The sequence below is a fragment of the Haemorhous mexicanus genome, chromosome 21, assembly GCF_027477595.1.
Source record: "Haemorhous mexicanus isolate bHaeMex1 chromosome 21, bHaeMex1.pri, whole genome shotgun sequence".
NCBI lineage: Eukaryota > Metazoa > Chordata > Aves > Passeriformes > Fringillidae > Haemorhous > Haemorhous mexicanus.
In genome coordinates, this window is record NC_082361.1 from 1895039 (window position 1) to 1918346 (window position 23308).

At 46.3% G+C, this 23308-nt stretch overlaps 1 protein-coding gene across 3 annotated transcripts in view; it reads right to left on the reverse strand.

The window, feature by feature from the left end:
* Positions 1-23308, reverse strand: part of DAB2IP (DAB2 interacting protein) — a 127123-nt gene that overhangs the window by 96224 nt on the left and 7591 nt on the right. For 2 of the 3 annotated variants that reach the window (XM_059865451.1, XM_059865450.1), the window contains exon 2: positions 16194-16297. In XM_059865451.1, coding sequence (XP_059721434.1) covers positions 16194-16297 — 104 coding nt within the window. Of the gene's footprint in view, positions 1-16193; positions 16298-19565; positions 19904-23308 lie in introns of those variants that run through there. The other variant, XM_059865452.1, reaches the window with a different exon arrangement.

Below are 23308 nucleotides of genomic sequence, written 5' to 3' on the forward strand. Positions count from 1 at the left end.
CTTCTAATGTGTTATTTGCTTATTGTTAGGAGTTAATGTTCTACATAATCTGAACATTACATTTAATCTCTCCGCTAAATAAGGCAATAAAAGCATTATACTACTGTGCTGGCCGGCATCTACAGTGTATGAGAATGGTGTGAGAGGGTCAAGCACTTTGGCCAGGGAAAGTGGGGGGGCATTTTAAAGAGAAACCGGGATTTTGGGGTGAAGCCTGAAGGCGTGTTCCTCCTATGGGCCATCACACTAAAGAAACAGATTATCTCCACACAAACAGCTCAGCAAATCCCCGCAGAACTGAGGCTCTGCACACCCCACTTCCCTTCCCCAGCCCCAGGAAAGGGGGAAGATAGTCACGGATCACGCCCAGACCCTGACACGTGTGGAGAAGGAAGCGTGAGAGTACCAGAGCAGCTTCCGAGCCATGCCCACAGTGCACCCTCTGCTCCAGGCAGGAGCCTCAGGAGTTTCTCCACTCAGCATACAGGAATGGATCCTTAGCAGCTCACTTTTACAAATGAGTACCTTTAATACGTCTTGCAGGGCGATAATCACAGTCTAACTTCTATGGAGCCTGTCATTTGTTCATGCCATTTAAACACTCCTTCCCCACCTCGGATATTCACGGCTCACATGATGTCTTTCTCAAGCTGCAAAATCTCCCTGGGCACTCTGTGTGGTTCTTATTCTAGAAGTGACTTCCCTGTTCGTCAGTGCACCAAGAATTTCAAACATCTAGATAACCAAAGGTGTTCCACATTTATCAAGTGCCACTTTACTTACAAACGAGGTATGTAACATGCATCTGTGTGGACTGAATATTTCTCCGGGAGCTATTTGCATGACTCAAATAGCAGGAGGTATAACACACAGGCCATCACATTGTACACTCTGTCATACTGCACAAAGCCAACCTGGGAGATAACAAAGGCCTTTTCAAAAGGGTTCTGTCCCTGAGAAATACCTTTAGAGAATTTTACAGTACAGAGAAACATGGCTGTGAAAAGCAAATTTGAGGATTTGCATTATCTAGAGCATTGTTAAGATATTTCCCTCAGTACTCAGACCTTAGCCAGCCTCCTACTCGTGGTATCAGCGTGGTATCAGCCTCCTACTCGTGGTATCACTGTGGTATCAGCCCCACACTCTTTGTATCACTGTGGTATCAGCCCCACACTCACCCTATCAACTCCCCATGCACTTGTTCCTCTGACTGGACCAGGCTCTGGCTGCTGCTATGGACGCTGGCCAAAATTTACTGTGAAGGGAACATCCAAAGTACACGACTGGCCAAACACCTGATACTGCCCTAAATTCTGCTGATGTGAAGGTTCTGGCCCAGGAATGAGAGACTGGAGTTCCTTAACCCCTGCCAGCCCACCCACAAATATGTCCTCATTTTATCAAGCCCCTTCTTCAATCCAGGAATAGCTTTGAGCTCTGGACAGGGCATTGATAAGGAAAAACCCAAATGCCTTCTACAACCAATGGTGACATTTTTCCCCTCAATTGTGTATTCCTCATCTCCACAACTGTCCCATGATTTGTGCAGGATTTGGAAATTAGAATTTAGGGCTGTAGCAAGACATTACTTCTGTTTGCCATTGTTTTTACATTTGTTGCCACCAGAAGGAGATCACATGGAGCCATTTTCCATTTTCACTGCCAGCTTCCTTGGGAGAATGAGACGTCAGAGATTTTAATGCTGATAAATTATGCTGCTATAGTGATACTTTGCACCTCCATAGTGCACACCAGAGATCAGAAAGCCTAATGTGTGAATGAATACCTTCTGTAATTTTTAGGTGGGGTAAGAAAAAAAGACTGAAGTTTGTCTGTGAAAAAACAAGAGAGAGAGACTGACCTGGGGTGTGACCGCCGAGCTTTCCTAGTGAGATCATAAGGACATGATCCATTTCTTCTTCATTTATGACTTTAAACAACATTTGATTCTGATCTCCAGACAAACAAGGCTAATCCCACTCTCTGAGCACTGCCTGCTCCTCTAGCTGAGCTGCATTCTTGGCAGTTCCAGCAATTAAAGTGCTGCCCTTTGCATGCATGTTCTTTATACACTTTTAAGTTTATACTGAGAGCTGTCTAGGGCAGAATTGTGTCTTCCTGTGTGTGGGCAGCATTCACCACCAGTAAAAATATCGTAGCAAAGATTAAACTAGTAGCAGAGAAAGGTTCCATTCAGAAGTTAATAGTCTCTATGAAATGACAAAAAATAGAAATCTGCAGAGCCCAAGAATCCCTTCAGCTAGAATAAATCCTGAAATATCTATTACAATGGAAGCAGAGGTACCAGCTATATAAATTCACCCCTGCACAGCCTAAGGTCTGAGCAGGAGGAGATGTTTTAGGCTCTTTAGAGACAATCATTGTGGTCAAGAGTACGGCCCCATGCAATCCCTGAAAGCCCACAGAGCAATGTGGCACAGAAATCATCAAGCCTAGCAAGTAAAGGGTGTGAACCATGGAATCACAGAGTGGTTTGGCCTGGGAGGACCTTCAACAGCATCCAGTGCCAGCCCTGCCATGGCAGGGACACCTCCCACTATCCCAGGGGGCTCCAAGCCCCGTCCTGGGGGTGTTCTTGGGACACTCCCAGAGATCCAGGGGCAGCCACAGCTTCTCTGGGAACACACAGAGCTCCCAGGGAGCACTGATTTCACTTTTCAAGGACAAGGGCGTTGCTTTTCTTGCTTTGTTTCTGCTGTTTTGCCTCTGACATCTCCGAGCCCGGAGTACAATCACTCTAATCACAAGAGCTGACTGAAGTCATAATAAGACACAAAGAACGAAGGCAGAAGAAAACAAAACAAATCCTTTTGAGGAATGGCTTAATCACAACCACAGCAACTTCAGCTAAAACAGGATGGCACAATTCAAAACAGCACAATTAAATCTGCTCTGATTTGGGCTCTTTTCTTACATATTTGACAAACCCAAAATCCAATGCCATCATCTCACTGCAGACTGAGGAAGGTGGGACTCTCATTTAAATTTTTCTTCCTTATCAAATTTGGCATTTTCAATTACTCTAGAACCTGGAAATAATCTTATATTCTATTATAATGTTTGAAAATTTTTGGAAATATAATACTTTTAAAGCATATGTGCAAACCCATCAGCACCATATGCCTTTGAGATGCAGGAACTGTAGAATTCCACACGCCCTGGGGCAACACGAAAAAAAACTAGAAAGGAGAGAGAAAAAGGGAGGGGGACAAAACTGAGCAGAGTGTTAATGACAGCAAAATCTGGAGCTCCTGTTTTATTAAACATAAAGTAATGATTCAAGTCTTGTGTCTGGAGCTGACTCCCACACCAATAATGTTCACTCACAGAGAACCCATAGGATAAAGTCATAAAGGTAAAAATTCAGCACCATGGAAACACAATAGAGATGAAATTTTAAAAATGATATATCAATAAACCAGGCTGGATGCCTCACGAGCAGCTTTCTTTGGAAGAGACCTGGCAGCTTCCCATGTTCTCTAAGCCAGGAAAACAGGGAGAGGCTGGGGCAGAGTGAGGGTCAGGCCTGGGGCTCTGGGAGGGCTCTGGGAGGGCACTGGGGGAGCACAGGGATGGTCAGACAGGAGCACAGACACAGGCCTGGCTTCTCTTAGCCCAAACCCACACAGAACAACCCCCACAAAGGCAGATCACAGGAACTGCTGAACAGATGGGGTTATTTTTCTAGTTCTTCGACATCTTTTTGTTTTAGTTCAAGCAAATCTCAACTCTGGGGGACATGAGAGTACATCAGGAATTTTTTCACTACTCATCATAAGGAAACTGCTATAAATAAGTGTTTGCTTGGAGTACAAGTGTGCAATGTAGCCTTTCATCCCAGGTCTCCATGTATTCTGCTATGTCAGGGATAAGGTAAAAAACTGGGAGTAAATCTTTCCTATCAGACCCATCCTTATTCTGGGCTTTACAATTTTTATTTTTTATATTAAACTTAATTTAATTCTGGAATTAGTTTGGGGTTTTTTTCTGTTCCTGCACAGCACATGGAAATACCCTCTTATTGAGGCTCCACTGAATGGATAATTAATATTTGTATTTGTGAAATAAGTGAGCTGTGCCAACACTAAGCATCCTTTTATAGCCATAAATGTTCCAAACAACTGAGTTTACCCATTTCTACAATTACCAATGTTAGTCCCAGCTTTCAAAATAAAAGAGAAACGTTTTTTGGGGAACATCTGATAGCAGTTGTTACGAGGTAAAGACATCTAAGTGCACATTTTTACCCTTCTCTCTGTAGAAGACGACTGCATTGAGCTACCCCAGGAATGCAGAGCCCAAAACAACCCTGAGGCTGAGTTTAGGCACCATTTGTGCCTCTCAGAAGCCCAAGAATAGAAATAATCCCCTGAGTGGTCCCTGGCACTGAAGCAGGGCAGGGAGGGAATTTCTGTACAGCACTGACCTTTATGGATCAAATATTTTTCATTTGTTCAGCGTTAGAGGCACAGGGCTGGAAGTGTCTGTAGCCCCTCAAACACTTCATGTATCATTTATTTCTGCCAGCCCTTTTTGATTTGAACTTTGGTGTTGTAAGTTGCTTTGCCATGCTGCAGCTCTGCTCCTGTCAGGTGTGATGGAGGGCTCTGTGCAGGTGACTGAGCCCATGGCCCCTGTGGAATTCCCTTCCCCAGAAAGGGCATTTCCAGGATACACGAGGCCTGCACGGGGGCTGGTTTGAACTTGGGCACATGGGAGGCAAGAGGGTGCCAACCCTGAGGCTGAAGACACCCCCAAACTTAGGAGAAATCTGCAGAAACCTTAGGAATGACACTTTTGCAAGTTTAGCAACCAACACTTCCACATGGCAAACTTTTTACATGGCAAACCCCTGGGCAGCTGTTTCAGCACTGGACAATCCTTTCCAGAAGAAATTTCTCCTAATATCTCATCTAAACCTCCCCTGATGTCTCACTAGGAGCAGGGAATCACCACTTGCTCGGACTGATGTTACCCTAAAACTTATTCTAAAGGGATAAGGAAAGCCCCTCTGAGACAGAAGTGTCCTGGAATCAGGCTAAACCCCAAAGGAATGACAAAACCATTGGTAACTGGCAATAAAAACTCCAATCCTGCTGCTCCACTCTCTGTGTCAGACCCATGCTCTTGTTAGAGGATAAACATGGAGACCCAGCAGTCAGGATCACGAGAGGGGCTGTCTGGGAGCCAGGCCATGGAGCAGCCCCAGAGTGGGAGAAGCAGCTCATGCTCCAAGTGCTGCTTAGCAACACTGCCCTGCCACGGCCAGAGATGAATCAGATCTGCAGTGTCATTGCAAACACCCAGCTCAGCCCAGCTGAAAAATCAGATGAAGATGCACTGATGTCCCCCAGGTCACCCAGGGGACAGTGTGGGTCTAGCCAGGTCAGGAAAGCTGGAATTACATCAAATGAGAGGCACTGGGGGTTAATTATGAGTGTGGCAAATCTCACACATGTGAGTATCAGCAAATCACAGAGAAGCAGCAGTAGCAGAACACGTTACCACACAACATCTCATCCCTCTCCCAGCTCTGGCCAATAAAGGATTGCTGCTTGAGCTCCATTTTCATAAAGATTTTAGCATCTTGTTGAAACTGCCTTGGTCAGGGGGGTCTTCTCCCACTGCCCTGGAGAAAGAATTCTCAGTTCTGGACATCCTCCCTGGTATTTTCAGCTAACTGCTTCTTTGCAGAATTTCACTCTCTTCCTTTTCTGTTCTGGGAAGATTCCCTTCCCAGCCTTTGGTAAAGTAACAGAAACCTTGGGAAGTCTGGGTCTGGATTCTCCCATTAGCACTGATGACTTCCATGGAACATGGACATAAAACAGGTGAGACATTAATCAAGGAATTCAACTGAAGGAATTCAAGTGTCAGAAGAGCCCAGATGACAACCACACTTCAACAGTTGTTGTTATTCAGGGATCACCTGGTTCTTCAATTTGGATTCTTTTGTTCTCCTATTAAAACAAACCCACACTACTCTGGATTATTTGTTCCCAGCTCTGTAATTATCATACTGTCAACATTTCACATCCCAACAAGACAGATAAATATTCCATGGGAAGGTAGGAGAAGGGTAATTGAGCAATCAGGGATGAAAGATGCAGAAACAGAGACACAGGGAGAATGCAAGTAACCTTGAAGAGCAAACCCAGTGATCCACCCAAAGACAGCAGAACTGGAGACAGCCTGACCCAGGGACACCAAGCCAGGATGGCACCTGCAGGAGGATTTCAGGGGGATGGAGCAGCTTCCTTGTTTAACAGGCACAACGGAGTCCCCAGCCCAGAGGACAGTCTGCTGTATCCAAAACTCTGAAACACCCTGAGCCAGGTCCCTTGGGGTTTTGTCAAGGGCTTAGGAGCCCAGGAGCTTTCAAGAGCTGCACTTTGGAGCTGTTTCTGTGGGGCAGCACTGCAGCTCCAGTGGGTCACTGACCACTGGGCTCAGTACAATTACACCAGGCACAAAACCTGTCTAGGAAGAGTTGGCATCAACCCTTGTGCCCTTCTAGTTCAGGAAAAAGGTACTTTTTCATAGAAAGGAGATTAATTTAATTCTTTCCAATCTCAGAAATGAGAATATGCCTTTTAAAAGCCAGTCCCCAGGCAGATCCATGCTTCAGCAAGCTTACTGTCCAAGGAGGGAGAAAGGAGGGCAGGCTGGTGGAGGTGGGAGAGCAGGTGGGAGCTGCTGTCACAATGGAGGGGCTGGCAGGCACAGAGGGAGGGTGTGAAGGCACAGCTGTCCAAGTGATTTGCTACACTGACTATGCCCAGATAAGCTGCAAAGCCAGGATTACTGCTCCAGGGCTCATTCCTATGGCAATCCTGGTAAAACAGGTATCAGAGCTCACCAGGAGGAGCAATAAACACACAGGGGAGAGGGGAAAACCATCTCCATTCATCTCTTTACATTACTGCTCCCTTTTAAAGTCCACCTTTGGGTGTGATACAGAGCAAACTGGTTCATGAGTGTGTTTTAGCCCTGCTTTCCCTACTTTGATGTATGGTCTTGGAGCAGCACAGGGATGTCCTGCTGTGCCAGGCACCTCCCTGCTCACTTCCACCTGAAACCTCTGGGGCAGAGCAAACACTGGAGGGGAGAACCCCATCCTCCACAATATTGATGGCCAGCTCTGAGTCTGCAGGAAGGTACCAACACCAAGCTGTCTCATTTTCACTGACAAACCCTGTGTGCTTTTAGTAACACATTTTCTACAAAACCAGCTGCCAAGCCAATAAATTTTAAAAAGCAGTTGGTAGATGATGTGTTTAGAGTAAAAAAAATATTATTATCTTTTGAATGTAGGGATTCATTGTGTAATTTTGCAGTAAAAGTTACTCATTCAAATATGAAACTCATGTTCCAGGCAGATGCTCTTGGCTTCAAAGACTTTCCCCACATTTCTGCAGCTTAAATTGGAACATTTGTATTCAGCAATAATTACAGCTGCAATCAAACAAAAATGCTCACTTTTGTGAAGGTGTGGGGAATACCAACTGGAATTCAGATGATACATCAGCCCTGCATTTCCCCTATCTACCTCCCTAGACAACTCACTTCCCAGACATTGTGCAAACACTGAAGATGAAGTTCATTTATCCTCATCTCAGAATTTATGAAAACGATTATTTCAGTTTGATTCAGCTCCTACTTACACATTTGGAAAAAGGGAGAAAAATTACAATGGAAGGATAAATATAACATATGATATTTCCAGGAGTACCAGCCTGGCTTTCATGCTTTCTCCATCCTCAGAACACATAGATCAGAGAGCTTTTTGATTAAGAAAGCTCAGAGAGAAATGAACACAAGGCAGGACTACTCCCTGCTCCTTTTCTCCACCTTTACTCCTTTCCTTTCCCTCCTCAACTCGTACTTTGTGTCTGATTTTGGGCTGAGGTGCTGAGGAAGGTGATGTGAAGCAGCACAACTGACAATTCTCTTAAAACTCACATTGAAAGATATAACCAAAAAGAATATCCTTCAGGAACTGGAGGCAAAAATTAAGTTCACTGCTGGTTTATCCCTCAAAATAATAAGACAGACATTGCAAGTGACAGATCCTATTTTTGGGTCTTAGCAGTCACTATTTCTTGCCTAATTATTAGCAGTGGATTTACTATCCTTAAAGCAGAATTTTGTCACCCTGCAGGAAATTTCAATTCTATCAGGCAGATTTAAGTGTCATTCACTTCTTCCTCAACTATTTTTGACTTGGTTGCTAATTATCAAGGAAGGCTTCATTCCTGGAGGGCCCGAGGGCAGGGCCAGCACGTGTCCCTCAGCCCCAGCCAGTGCCACACCAGCTGGGACACTCCCTTGTTTCCCAGGAAGGGATATGAAGGTCTCCTCCTCCACCCCTTAAGAACAGCAAAAACTTTTTTCCTCTTGTGTCTAAATGGCCTCTGCCCAGGAGCAACCTGCACCCACCACTCCTTACCTTTTCCATGGGACTCCTTGGGAAATGCAAAGTAAATTTCTGTACTCAGCCAGGCCAGGCTGTGCCACCATGGGAATGCCATGGAGATGACCTTGCAAGAAGCAGGAATGAAGGGAGGGACAAGGGCAGGGACAGGGACAGGGAGGGACAGGGACAGGACAGGTTATGCTGCTCAGGGTGAATCCCATTCTGCAGAGCTGTGTAGGGAACTGCATGGAGCCATTCAGGAAATAAAGACATGATTAGTTCTGGAGCTAATTTCCTTGGTGCTTTGAAAAATGTTGCAGGGAAGATATGATCCACTGCAATTATGGAGGAAGATAAAGACAAGAAAGTTTCTGGAAGAGTGCCAGGCCTGGCACACCTGAACACCTCAGGAAAAGCAGCAGAGCTTCCCCACTCTCTCTGAAATTATCCTTGATGCCTGAGCCATGAATATCACTGGGAAAAAGAGAGTGGGGAGGACAAACACAGCCTATTGCTTATCAGAGTGCAGTGCTGAGGAAAAGTGACAGCACGGAGGAGAAAGGGAATCTTGTTTCCATGGCAACTAAAGTTTGAAAAAAAGTATCTAGAAATCAATGTCATCTTCCCAAGTGTGCTCCACCCAGAGCCACGAATCCAAGTTCTCCAGCTGCAGAGTCCTGGGTCTGTGCAATCACCAGGAGAGCAGGAAGCAGACCTGCTGTGCCAGCAGCTGCACGGGGTTTGGAACAACAGTGTCACCACCTGGAGAAACTGCCTCACACGAGGCTGCAAAGGAGGGGAGAAGAAACCTCCAAAACAATTTCCAAACAACCCAGTCAAAGGCCATGAGCTCCTCCACGGCTGTTAGAGCTCAGCCACTTCCACGGGGTGACAACACAGACAAGATCCCTGCCAGCTGGGATGGGGCACCTCTCCCATGATTTCCTGTCACAGCACCCTCAATATTACCAAAGTCCACAGGTGCCACATGAACCATCTGCAGTGAAAGAACAAGGAATTCTGGCTCATAAGAAGTGTCTAGTCTAAACTAGAGAAAAAAATCTGTCTCAGAAACAAAACTTGGGAGAAATGTATTGAGAACTGTTCAGGGTGACTGTGGCAATGACACAGATTTCTATGAATTCCAGTGCAATGAATTCAGCATTTAAGCAAATACTGAATATCCCTGAACTAAAGCAGTAGAAATCCCCAACAGAGGAAGTTCAGAGATGAAGGTCCTGATGCAATGGGCACTCACGTTCCAGTCTCCAGGAGATTCACAGAATGCCTTCCACTCTTTGACTTGTTTTCTGAAAGCACAATGTCAGTGCTGCTGAAAGAGGGAGAATGGAATGTGTTTATTATCCTACCTTTCATATCTGCAGGACAATTCTTTATCTGTGACCCAGAAACAAATTAAAGGGACACTGTCATGTTGGATATTCTAATGGCCCTCTTTTCTCTGTGCTACCAGCAATGTGAGAGCTTTCAGTGCCCAGAGGTTTAAACAAATTGAGGCTTTTGTTTGTTTACCTTCTGCCTTTCATTCACGCCACAGAAATGAAACCAGTCAGGTCCATTTGCCTCCCTACAGCCTATCAATTAGTCCAGGCTGTTTGCACTTGGGCTTCCTGGGAAGAGACTGAAACAATATCAAATGTTTTCCTGTGGTAGCTTTGAAATGAACATTTCTGTTCAAATCATCCTTTGGAGATGTCTCTAAAGAATGGAGTTGGATCCAAGTACGTAGCTGAAAAATGCAGGGAGAATCTGAGATGGTTTCTCTGTCTTTGTGAGAGGAATTCAAACAAAAATACACCAGAGCACCCAAGTGGATATTGAATTGTTAAAACACCACAAAAAATGCCAAACAGACATGTTTTAGAGAGAAAAGGCCAGTCACCTGGCTGGTTTAAACCACTTTCCCCATTTACAGTGATGCCTTGAGTTGGTTTTTTTCTCATGAGATGACCAGCAGCAGGACTACCCAGCCCCACCTGTTTCATACAGATTTTGAATGATGGGGAAAGTGGTATCATCCTCCCAGGCCTTAGTTTCTCATTTATCTTGAGGCATTATGGTAAATTGCAACCCCCCAGTGCCTGCAAGCCTGAATTCATTCAGATTGGCAGAACACTTTAACAGCTCCAGATGAAAGGTGCTACAGAAGTGCCAAGTACTATCACTGTAATTATCATTCAATATACACTGATCAAAAGAATGAAATGTGAATTAGCATTTCCTATTAGCCCTACTTACTGCCTAAATGTTAAATATTCCTCCCATGGGCTCTCTCCATGAAAACACATAGGAGGCTGTTGGTATTTCTCATCTGGCTACACCACTGCTTCCCCAGGAGTGGAGGAATGGAGGGATCTGAGGAGAATCATGAAATCAGGAGAACAACACAGGTTTATCCCACAAAAACTTGCTCAGGCTTTCTGGGGAGAGGGAGTTTGGAGCTGCTTTCTCACTCCCTCACTTCTCATTCCTGGCACGAGGAATCTGTCCCACTCCAAGGATTTTCTGCTGTTCCCCGTGGGAGCCTGAGCCCTGCCTGGAGTCATGGGTTTCACACAGCCCCGAGGGATCAGTACAGCACCCTCAGAGGCTGGCAAAGTGTAAACATCTGGAGGAGCTGAACAAAATCGATGGAACTGGGCCCATCTGCACCCTCTGCAGAGCCAGGCAGCTTCCTGAAACATTTGTTTTCCCCTTTCCCACTCAGTATTTGACTTTATCCTCCCCAGAAGCACAAATTTCCTTGTTTATCCACTGCCCAAGCTTCACACAGGAAGCAACAACCTGCCCTAGTCCAGGACACATTTCAGTGGTGTTGGGGCACAGAAATTGGGTGATTTGTGGCATTTCCCTCTCAGTGGAAGCTGCAGGTTAACCCAGGGCTCTGCCTGGGCCCTGGGAGGATCCTCACAAGGCTCCTCCTGCAGCAGCACCAGGTCATGTCCCACGCCCTGCTCCCTGCCCCACAGCAGAGCCAGCCCTGCCCCGGGAACCCTGAGCTGTGCAAGCACCCCAGTGTGACAGCAATCAAAAGCAGGCCAGAGCCCCACAAAAACTACAGCAGGATCACTCATATCTCTGTAGAGAAATGGCCTCACTGTGTGAATTAAGCTGTTGATGAGCCCTGTGCTCTTCTTTTCTCTAAAACTGTCCTTCAGACAGCTGCAGGCTCTGACAAAGAGACCTCCCTGGAACATACTCAGTTCAAAAAGGGAAAAAATCCATACCCTGCCTTGCTGAGCCCCTTTCAGTGAAGCAGGTCATAGCACCATGTCTTTTATCCTGTCATTCTTGTCTCCTGCTTGATGCACATCATAAATCCTCAGTGGTTTGGACTGCAGCTCTGTGCTGAAATCTGACAGTCCCTCCTATCTCTGACCATGCTGCTTTCCAGTACTCCTCAACTGGAAATTCCAGGTTTACTTAAAAAAAAAAAATTCAAGATACAAGGTCAGACTCAAAGAATTAAAAATATCTTTACAGTCAGGTTCACTTTCCAATCCCTGTGCTAGGGAGCTTTGAGTAGGGATAAAGATTCCCTTTTCCAAAATTAAATTTATCCTTCATACCTTAACTAGAATTTATCTCATGTCTCATAAAGGACAGCAAAAAATTAAAGATCAAAAATACTCACAGATCTATGTTAATAAGATGACTTAGAAAAATAAGGCAGAGGGATCTAATTTAAATAACAAGCAATTAGAAATTTGACAACATGAGGTGCTGGCAGAGATAGTAAGAAAGTCAAGGCATTTCTGCCCAAGGAAGGACTTGGGAGTCCAGGAACCCATTTACTCATTTTCACATTACAGCATCAATTTGGAGAATATTTAATTCTCTTGAAACTGAGGAGGATTTCAGAGAGGTAATTAGGAATAGCTTAGCTAGTGGTTAACACCAGGATTGGGAATTAGAAATGAAGAAATTCAGCTCAGGATGTATTTTTGGGCTTTGGAGAATGATCAAATTTAAGTTAGCTAACTTTTCCCTCCCTCAGTCTTCCCAGCTGGAAAATGAGGGTGGTAAGAACAAACCACCTTTGTGGAGAGCCTGGCAATCCCTCCACAAAGGATGCTCAAGGTGCAAGGTCTGGGTGCTGGGCTACCTGACAAACCCCTCTGAGGGCCAGATGAGCCCTCCTGATTTCTGCCAAGCAGCACCAGGGGGACTGGAAACAACTGCAAAGGCTGAAAATTATCTCATTTTTTCTTCCAATCCCTAAAATACTCACAACCCCAGAGCTTCCAGGCATGTCCTGTTGCAGAAGTGGTGACTGAACTGACAAATGCATTCTCCAAGTAATTTCCATATTTCTTGCTGCCACTAGCACTGGTTACCCAAAGTCAGTTGCAGCTGACAGTTTAATGATAATGGCTTTATGTTTATATATCATCTGTGATAATGCTCCTATTCTCCTAAAATTCAATCCCTGCAAAAGGGGCACTTTAATGTATGCAGCCACAGACCAAAATGACAGTAATTTTCCCTTTGAGCTGCAATGGTTTAGTAAACAATTACATTTCAATTAAAGAGGGGGGATCGTGCTGAGGGAAGTGCCATTCCACTCTCCACATAATACAGGAACATAAATTCTCCAGAGAATTTCTCAAATCATTGTAATATATATTACATGACTGCTAAGGAAAAAAAATTTAAAAAAAAGAAAATAGAGTGTATTATGCACAGGCAAAAATTTGGGAAAAAAAATCCTTCAATATCTTGTCCACAGCAGCTTGAACTGGGATCCCATTATTCAGGATTATGTTCAGTGAAGAGGAATGGCAGAAGAGCTCTTCACTTTCATCTCTCCAGGAGTTTCCATTTACTGCCATTAGTATTTAATACTTCATTTATCAAGGATTAAAACCAGGATAGATGGAGGAATGCTGTAAGAGTGGCTTATGATGGATCACTGCAAATTCAGCTGTGTACTGAGCCCAACCAGGCAGGAAAACTGCAGGAAAACAAGTTCTTGTTACAGGGAGAAGAAAAACTGTGTTTTGGTGTGGTTTTGGGGGATTTTTTGAGGCCAATGTGGCTTCAACCAGAAGAAGTACTGAAGTGTTTTTGGTGCTCCTGGAAAGCAAATTATTGATGCTAGAATTGAGGACTAAAGGGCCGGAGAAAGAAATCCTAAATTCTGTCTAGTAAAAGAGAGACTACAGATGCTTCTTCAAGTTTTTTGGCAATTTGGACTTTGCTTGGCCTGGGATATTCTCCCAGAAAATGAAGGAAATTGGGCTCTAACAGAAGGAGTCAATAGATGGCAGTGCTTGATGGGATGGGAGTGAGTCCTCCCCAGCGAGCCTCAGCAAATCCTCCCCTGCAGCACTCCTCTGCAAGAGGGGCACAGTGAGGGATTTCACTGGCACTCAGCAGACTTGCCCAGCTTCTGGCCCCTGAGTTTGACAAAATACCCCACAAACTTCAGGTTTAACCCATCTCACACCTCAAGCTATTGGGATTCAATGCAGAGAGGCAAAATGCTTCTCTGCATTCTCCTGAAAGCAAGGCTTCAACCAGGGCCATGGAGGAGGGACACCTCGGTGTCTCCAGCCCTGCAGCATCACCTGACAAAGTGGAGACTTAAATCTGAACACTTGGCTCTGAGAGCAGGCTCAGGACAAGGGACCTCAGCTCAGGTCCAGCCTCACTGGGGCTGGAGCCTCGAGTTTCTCATTCTGCCTCAGCTCATACAGAGCTCTGAGAGCGTGGAAGTGAAGGGAGGGATTTACATGGAAAATACTTCTTGTACAGCATGAGATAACCAGGACTAGAGGAGATTTCTCCAAGTTTAAGAAGCTTCATTAAAAATTTCTTTCAGGAGAAGGGGTAAGGACAGGACTTGATTTTCAAGGTTTATACTCTGTAATTCAAAAACTACCAGGAGCTCTTGTTTTCAAAAACCACAATGCCCAATTATCTGTAACCTGCCTGGCAGACTTCTGTATGGGAAGGGAAGTTCCCAAATTTCCACCCTAGTTTTCTCTCGTTTTGAAATAAATCAAAGCATCTGGGAATGCAACACTGCCAAAATAGCTGAAACCAATGGCTCCTGAGCTTCCCAGGCCCTTGGAGACTCAACAGCAGAAGGATGGAGATGTCAGGGAAGAACAATCAGCTGTAAAATATGAAAAGCCTACAATTTCCAAACCTACAACAGCAGGCTCAAAAGTAATAATCCCATTACCACTAAACTAAGGCACTAATTACTATTCCCAGTGGCTGGAGTGGACTGACTGCTAATGTTCCTCTGGTTAATGAAGGAAGGTGAGGGAGAATATATTTCTAAAGTCAGACATCTGCTGAAGGCTGGGCAGCAGCACCAACTGTACCTAATGAAGCCATTCATATTAATGCAGTGACACTCGGAGGGGGCGCAGGGGAGAAATGAGATGAGGCTGGATTTGAACTCAGAGAAGACAAATGTCACGTATTACCCATGTGATGGCTGCCCTTATTTAATCCACACTGAGTAACAGAGCTGCTTAAAGCAAAGAACTGCATCCCACATCAGCTGTTCCACCACCAGCTGCTCAAAGCTGGAATAGCTTCTCTAAAAACTCAAAAAGCAGGATATATGCCATTAGAAAGGAACAAACAGCTTTTTCTTTTCTTTGACTACAGGGACACTAAGAAAAATATGCCCAAATCCTCTGTCCTGTGAAGAATCCAGATTTTCCCATCATGTTTTGCTGTTTTCACCAACCAGCAGTAGTTGTTTAGGGTTCAAGGATACTCATTCACTGAGATCAACAGGTTGTGACGGCTGGAAGAACAATTTCTAGAACTAAAATAAACTACTTGTCCAAACTGCTAAGCATGACTCATTCACCAATGCAAATGTTCTCAGGTGAACTGGGTGTGCTCAGATTATTTTTTGTCAGATTGCACCATTGTCTTTGCTTTGAAATTCTGGTTCTGCCTCCCTGAGTTTGGTAAGCAGCAGCTGAGTCTGTAAAGAAGGTGTGGCCTGCAGAGAAAACCTGCATGGAGCAACCCTGCTGCAAGACCATTTGTGTCTTCTCTGAATAAAAATATCTGTGCGTGCTGAGAGCCAGCCCAGACACCTGATGTGAGCAAGGAGTGGGGAGGGGACTCTGTGCTCACACTCCTCACACTGTGCTGACCCTGGGCAGTGCCAGCCAGGGCTCAGCAGTGACAGATCCCATTCCTGGGGTCCCTCTTCCTGTCTGTCAGTGGACACAGCAGTGCCCTTCCCATGGAGCACCAAGACCACTGGTAGTCATGGTACAGAACAACCAGTGACATCTCAAAGCACAGGGACTGAAGCCATGGAAAAAGTGGATGGCTCCTCCAGGCTCCTGCTGGGACAAGATCCCAGGCTCTGGGCAATCCCAGCTTGGCAGGCGTCCTGTGACTTAATGACAGCTTCCTCCAGAGGAGATTTTCTCTCTGTAGGAGTGTGAGCACATACTGTACAGCTGCAGACAGGTAAATGCACCCAGGAATACAGTGCACCAGGACTCACCAAGGAAACCTCTCCAGGAAAGTCTCCCAAGTGAAGCTCCAGCCTCCATTCAAACCCTGCTGCTCTACCAGGATACATCTACCAGCTGCTTGTTGCTAACAGTGTCTAACAGCACCCATTCCCTACAAACCAGGGAGCAGCCAGTTTCACACACAGCACTTCTCCCAGGGTGAGCAGGTTCCTTTCCCCCCAGGTCCCTCCTCAGGATCCCACAGCCCTGCTGGAGAGGGGGACACTGACCGTGACCCGGAAGGGCGTGGTGGCCGCGGGCTCCATGCTGGGGTTCTTCTCCGAGATGCCGCTGGGCATGCTGCGCCTCTGCCCGCAGCGCTCCGGGGGGGACTCTGGGGACAGAACACAAGGGACAGTTACAAACCCAGCAGCACAGGGACACCCAGCAGGGCCAGCAGCCCGTGCAGAATGTGGCGTCTCCCTCGCCAACGAGGCAGCGCGACCACCCCACGGATTCCACTTGCATTTCCCCGAGCTGCCTGGAGCAACATTCCATCAGCAGGACTTTCACCTTCAACAATTAGCATTTTTATACAACTGTAAGCTTCAGATAATGCCTGACAGGTTGGCATTATCATTATTTCCAGTCTGCAGATGAGTAAACAGAAACTGCATTGAGATGAGTGAGAATTATATGCAAAGTACAGATCCGTGCACTCGTGGATTTGATCCTCCTCGGGGAAACTGCTAATGGGGTTAGAGGCACAGGATGCCTAAGTTACCTCTCTAATTCCTCTAGCAATTTGCTTTGGAACCAGGAAAAAATAATTAAATCCTGCTTTTGATAAAGTATAAAATGAGCACAGGAATACTTACCTCCTTCCCCACTGGCAAGGAGGGGAGGGGGCTGAAAAGGTAAAATTAACAACTATGCTCAACACTGAGGAGATTTAGCAAGATGTTAGGACAGGTCAGCTACAGCATTGTAGGGTGGTGCTTCCTCAGTTCACAAACCCTCTTTGAAAGCACCATGGAACTCAGAGAAACAGATTTCTTTCCAAGCTGCCATTCAGTGATGCTCAGACCTCGTAACAAGCTTCCCTTCCCAAAACCATTCCAGAGTCCTCCTTAGCCAAGCATTTCCATGGAGGTTCTCTCCTCAGCAAGGTTCTGCCCTTGCCAAAGCCTGACTGTAAGAAACTAACACCAGCAATTCCACCCAAGCATTCCTGAGATGTGTCTTAAACCACTCCAGAAGAACAGACTGAGATTCCAGCCATGGATGGGGTGAGGGGTGGCTCAGTGACATCTTCCTTGGTTGCCACGTAACCTGTGTGAAACTCAGCCCAAAGCAGCAGCTCACTGCCTTCACAGCCTCCAGCTGAGCCTTCAAATGGCTGGGGCACTTTCTCTGCAGAAAGCTGCACTTTGAATCTCAAGCAGTAAAATCCTTTGGTGTCATCTCCTCTCAGAAGATTCAGGCTCCCACCCCATTCCTTTGAACCTTCTTTTGTTTTTGGACTGTCATAAAGAAACTACTTGATTTCAGCATTTTGAAAGTGAGCTCGAGATGACAACTGAAGACGCTGCTTTGCATTTTCTTGATGACCAGAAAAATGAACCTTGTTTAAAGCAATTCTCCCACACCTGACTGGAAAACAGGAATGATGGCATTATGTGAAAGGCAACTACAAGAAATTACTTTCCCCATGTGCTCCCCAGCCCCAAACACTGCTCAGCACCTGTATGGGGGTAACAGCCCCCCAGCTTAGCTCCTTATTTCATCATTAAAATATACCCCAAGCAGAACCAGCAAACACATCACTGTGACTCGAGACCAAACACAGAGCTGGCTTAGCACCTAAACCCTCCTATAATTATTAAACTTATGGTTCATGAAATATTTGGAGTCAAATCTCCATTTCAGCTCTGTTTAAGCACTGTGGGTTTCACTGCAGGAGAGACGTTACAAAACCCTCTGTAAGAAACCAGAAATAACCAGAAGGAGGGGTGGGTGTGGGTGTTGGAGGGGATTGGGGGGGGGGAGCTGTTTGTTTTAAAGGTTAATAAAAATAGCTTACAGGTAAATTAGTAACTCCAGGAATGTACAGCATTTACTTGGTGAGCAGTAGGAATATATAAAGGTTTAAGTGCCCTTTTTACTTCTTCAGGGCTGGAGGCACCATCTCAGGCTGGGTCACTCTGCCCAGGGCCTGGCATCAGCCACGCTGCCATAGCAAGCCCAGGGCCATGGAGAAGGGCACTGCAAGCCAGTAATAAAAACTCTCCACAGTCACTAGAGGCTGAGAAAGAAACGTCTTCACTTGCAGCAGAAGGTATTTGGGTTAGGCACTGGAAACAGTCCCATCTTGCCATGGACAGTGACACCCTGGGACTGCTGGTGCAGAGAGGGAGAGCTCTCCCTGCCCAGAGACGTTCAGGGACAATGGGCTGCCTCTCCTCCCCTCTCCTGGGGCAGACAGATACCACACACCTCCTGACATTCCTTCCAGCCTCATTTCCCGTGATTGCTGTCAAATTTGCCCACTTGTACATAAAATAAGCAAGCTTCAAGGGATCAGGTTCAGTGTCTGATTTTGGCCTTTTCTTCCCAACCTCTCCTGAACTTCCATCTCTGTCTGGACAGACACCGCGGCAGTTCTGTGTCACTTCTCAATAGCACAGAGGGCCCAGGGCTCATTTATACAACACAGGAGAGAGAGAAATAAACAACAGGGCCTCCTGCTTTTCCAAATATTTACAGAAGACTGCAATGTTTTGGGTCTCCCCCTGAGCAGAGTAAGACCTTCAAAGAGAAACCTCCTTGAAATTATCAAGCCCCTGAAAGCTCTCCCCACACAGCTGGGCCAACACGTTGCTGGCTGTGGAAGGCACCAGGAGGTTTTTAAGTAGAACATATCCCACTGCCAAGAGGACACACAGCACTGCAAACACTGCACATTAATTTAGGACCTCGGGCTTATGAGTATTTCTGAAACTCTTTCTGTACAGTAATAAACACATTTGGTTTGTTAACTTATTCAAGGCACTGGAACTGACAGAATAATTAATCCTCACTCCACTCTTCCATGCCTGCTTTTCATGCTGTGGAATGGTTATGGAGCAGCACAGCAATCTCCCCAGGGCTCCAGGGCAGCAGCAGGACAGGCTGTGAGCAGCCCCAGCACCCAAACTCTTGTTTAACCCACCCAACATCACGGCCTCCTCTGACTCCACTTCCCAGACACTGCTCCAAGCAGGTTGTTATGTGTAACAAACACACAAACAACTGTTACTACTGTTTACTTTTCACTTAGCAAGTGAGGTGTTCTTCCATTTGCATTACCTGCTCCTGAGAATCCCGACTAGTCCAAGAGATCATCAGGATTACACTCTCATTATGGAGAATAAAATACATTAACTCCTGTCTGTTCATCTCTCTTCACACTCCCCCCTCGCACAATTCCAGGGATCAGCCAGTGGAAGAGACAGCGTGAACAAAAGCAAAGCCAGGCTGCTGGATGGAATAACAACAAGCAGGCACTTCCCAGCAAGTTGATCTCCTGATAAGAACCTGCTCCAGCTCCAGCCAACAAAGGGAGGTCCAACCTGAGTGCTGGGAGAGAAGTCAGCAAGGAGAAAGGGTCTCCCTGAACTCACCAGAAGGAAGCTGTGCTGGTGAGCAGCGCACATGCCATGGCACTCGGATGGAGCCGGGAAGGAGAGAAGGAGAGGTGATGACTTCATCAGAGGCAGCGAGAAAGGGAAGAATGCCTGGAATGCCAGAGCAGGCAGCAGCACCGGGACACACGGCAGGAGCGCAGGTTCCTGCTCCCGCCGCGGGACGTGCCTATGGAAAGGAGACTTTGGAGCACAACAAAACTTCACCAGATCCTCTGGAGGTGATGCAGGAAACTACGAGTTCCCCAGAGCCAAGAGCCGGTGGGAAAGGTGCCGAGGGCAGCCCCGGAGAGGTCAGGCTGCTGCCGAGCTCGGCACTGAGCCGCCGCTGGGGCCGAGCTCCGCCCTGTCCTGCCCCACCGGGCACTGCCCGGCATCGCAGGTGCCCCAGCGCTGCCAGGGTGGAGTTTCTGTGAAACCAGAGGGAACAGGAATTACCGGTCTCCTGCTCGTACAATTACAGGCCGTGAATTAATTTTATTGCTTAATGAATTTAGGTGTTATTCCTCTAATTTCTGCATTATCCAATAAGTCCTTAGTACAAACCCAAGAGAGGAGAGGAGGAGGCACGGTGACAGTGATTTAACGTGGCTCACGGTAGCGTTTGCGAATTAAGAACAATCCCTGGAGAACAGGTATCTGTAGTGTCTGTGTCATTCCACGTACTCAGGAGAGGCTGCAGAAAAATCTACATTTCAGACAGCTTTGGGTGGCCACAGGAGCCCAGGAGAAAAGATGGATCTTCAGTCTGAATCCAAATGGGGATTTAGAAGGGAATAGAGGCACTTTTAAAAAGTGGAATAGGCAACGACAGAAAATAATAAACATCGAGCTGAGCCAACTTTCCTCTTCACAAGGCGTGAAGAACTTTGAGTGGGAAGCAGAGGTGCCAAAATGTCTGATTTCCAGTGACAAAGAGGCTGTGAGAGGTTATGAAAGCCCTTCCTGCTCCCATCAGCTGGCCCAGGAATGCAGCTGCAGGGCCACCTGCATGGTTCAGTTACCTGCAGGAGTATTTATTGGAATGTATCACCCAGAGCCCTGCTGACCCTGTGAATTCCAGCTGATCCCTTACAGCAATGTCAGATCCATACCAAATTAATTTAAAACCAAACCTTTATTAGGCAATAAAATAAACTTTTAAATGAAAATGGTCATGAGGCAGAAGTTGAGGGCAGGTGCTGATGCCCTCTGAACAAGCAGACTCCTCTGAAAGCAAAGCTAATGAACACAGAGAGGGTGTTCTCCAGGCTAAGGGAAGCCATGTCACCCCTGCTTCTTATCTTGGAATAAAATTATTTCTTTTTGCATCTTAGAATTTCTGGCTTAAACATTCATAAACTTCCATAAAGCCCAGCAATCCCCCTGGCTGTACCCACAACTCTTCCACATCAGAATCACTGATTTACTCCCCAGTCATTTCATGCCCCAAGCAGAAATAGTTTCACATTTTCTCATGCTCTCATGACCTTTCCAGACAATTAAGGACACTGTTTACAGAACTACAGCTTGTAAAACCCCCTCTCCCTTATCTTACTGTTTACATACAGAACAAAAAAATAAATTGGGATCATTACTTGCCTTCTGGGCTACACTCTGGCACCAAATACTTTGAATTAAACAACTGAGTCTATGCCTACAGTTAATGCTCCCCACAGTGATGACACCAAACTGATCCAGCTTCTCACCAGTACCTTTGTTTCCCCAACAGGTGACTTCAGTGGTAGAAAAGCACCACATTCAGTGTCTCTGATGACTGTGGTGCTGCCTAAAAGCAGCAAAGCACACCTGAAGCACCACTTAGAGCCACACAATTCTCTGCAGCTCCAAGAAGGGTGGCTGGGACAGTTGTGTGAACTGAAGAGCCTGGTTAGAAGTGGCTGGAATACAGAAAACAAATCCCAGAAAACATCAGCACACACTGATGGTTTCACATCAGTGAAAACTGGTCCCCTCAGCTAAAATCTGTTACCATCTTCTCTCAAAGTGGGACTAAGAACTCCTGAAAGAGCAGCTTTTTCTTTGTTAAATAATGATTTGGAGTGACACTGACCTTTGCCACGGCACACTGTGCACTTTAATGGATCTCCTCTCATCTCTGTGTCAGGTTCCTGGATTTCATGGATTTAATATTCCTCATCCTGCTCCTGAGCCAGAGCTATTAATGGCTCTTGAATTTAGTACTGAAAAAAGCTCTGCTATTTTTCTGAGCACTTGATATGTATCCATTCCTCTATTTTCTCTATTACCCAGTAAGAGAATTCCTCTCCCAGCAGCTGCCACGGTGCTTTTGGATGTGTGCAAGCAGCAAAGGCTCCTCTCCTGACTTTCTGCGGGCTCTGGCTGCCTGCTGCTGCAGCCCCTTCTCTCCTGGAAAGCTGGGGTGGGATTTCCATGGCCCAAGCCCGGGAGGAGCTGCAGTGCCCGCTCCAGCAGTGGGTGTGTGTGCCAGCCGCGATCCCGGGGCCTCACTAGATGGAGCTGGAGGCCCTTGGCTGGCCAAGCGCTCCGGCCCAGCTGCAGCGCTGGGAATTCCAGCTGTGCTTCGGCTGCTGGGTCACCTGATGGTCAGTGGAGCTAAGAGCGCTTTCCCTGCACGTTCTCTGCTCTCTCCCTTCTGTGGAGCCAGCTCAGCACAGCCGGGCACTCTGACAGAGAGCCGGGGCGAGTCCTGCCCTCCAGAAATCCAGGTGGAACACATCCTTTACCTGAGGAGAGAGATTAAACCTATTTGTCAAGGGAAAATCCCTCTCCAAGGGAAAAAGGGACAGAAAAGAAATGCACTAATGGGAAAGGAAAGGTGAGGTAATTCTCATTGTGAGAGGTCTGAAAATACAGCAGCTTCTGAGTGCTACAAGCCTGGAGACCAGATCAGATCCACATGCCTGAGGCACAGCTGCAGGTCCCCAGACCTGGTGCCAGGGTCAGAATATAAGGCATCCAGAAAATGACCCTCCCTTTCTAAAGATAAACAGCAAATCAGGCTGATTGAGCAGCCTGTAGTACAAACTCCATTTTACTGTCTGGTATTTTTAAACTAGATATGTGTGTATATATCTGGTATTTTTATTCTTTCTTTATTAGTCTCTGAAATAAAATATGTATGATATTTATCTTCCTCTGCTATGGTATCCACAGAACAAATTCCTCCTCTGCTAACGGCGTATCATTAGGAGCCTTTTCTCCAGGGTGAAACTGAAATCAAGCTCAGACTTAAAAAATACATCAGAAAAAGCTGAAATTCTGTCCTGGTTGGGGGCCAGACTGTGGTGACTGCCAATACCCTGGTTAAAGTGGAAAGGATGATAAAGTGAAGTGGAACATCAGCTTCCTCCCATGTGATGATAAAGACAAGCAACACAGAGTGAGGAGAACAAGGAGTCAGCTCTGGGGAGATTTAAATTAGGCTCATCCATCATGCTGAGCCTTCCTGCAAAGATTCTGCTCTGTCACCACGAGCTTTCCTGCAGCTCTTTATCCACAGAGGCAATCTGAGGGCAAGGAGAAACTTCCATGCTCTGCAATTCCTGTCCCTGTCTCTGGAGGTGTCACCTGGACACACCACCCAGGACAGGGCTGGCTCTGTCCCCTGCCTGTGAGGGTTGGCTGGGGGCTTTCCCCAGAAGTGACCTGGACAGCTGAGCTGAACAGGCCAGAACAGCTCCCTTCACCTGGAGCACCCTCAGGAGAAATGGAAACTTCACACAGCTAATTCCCAGGCC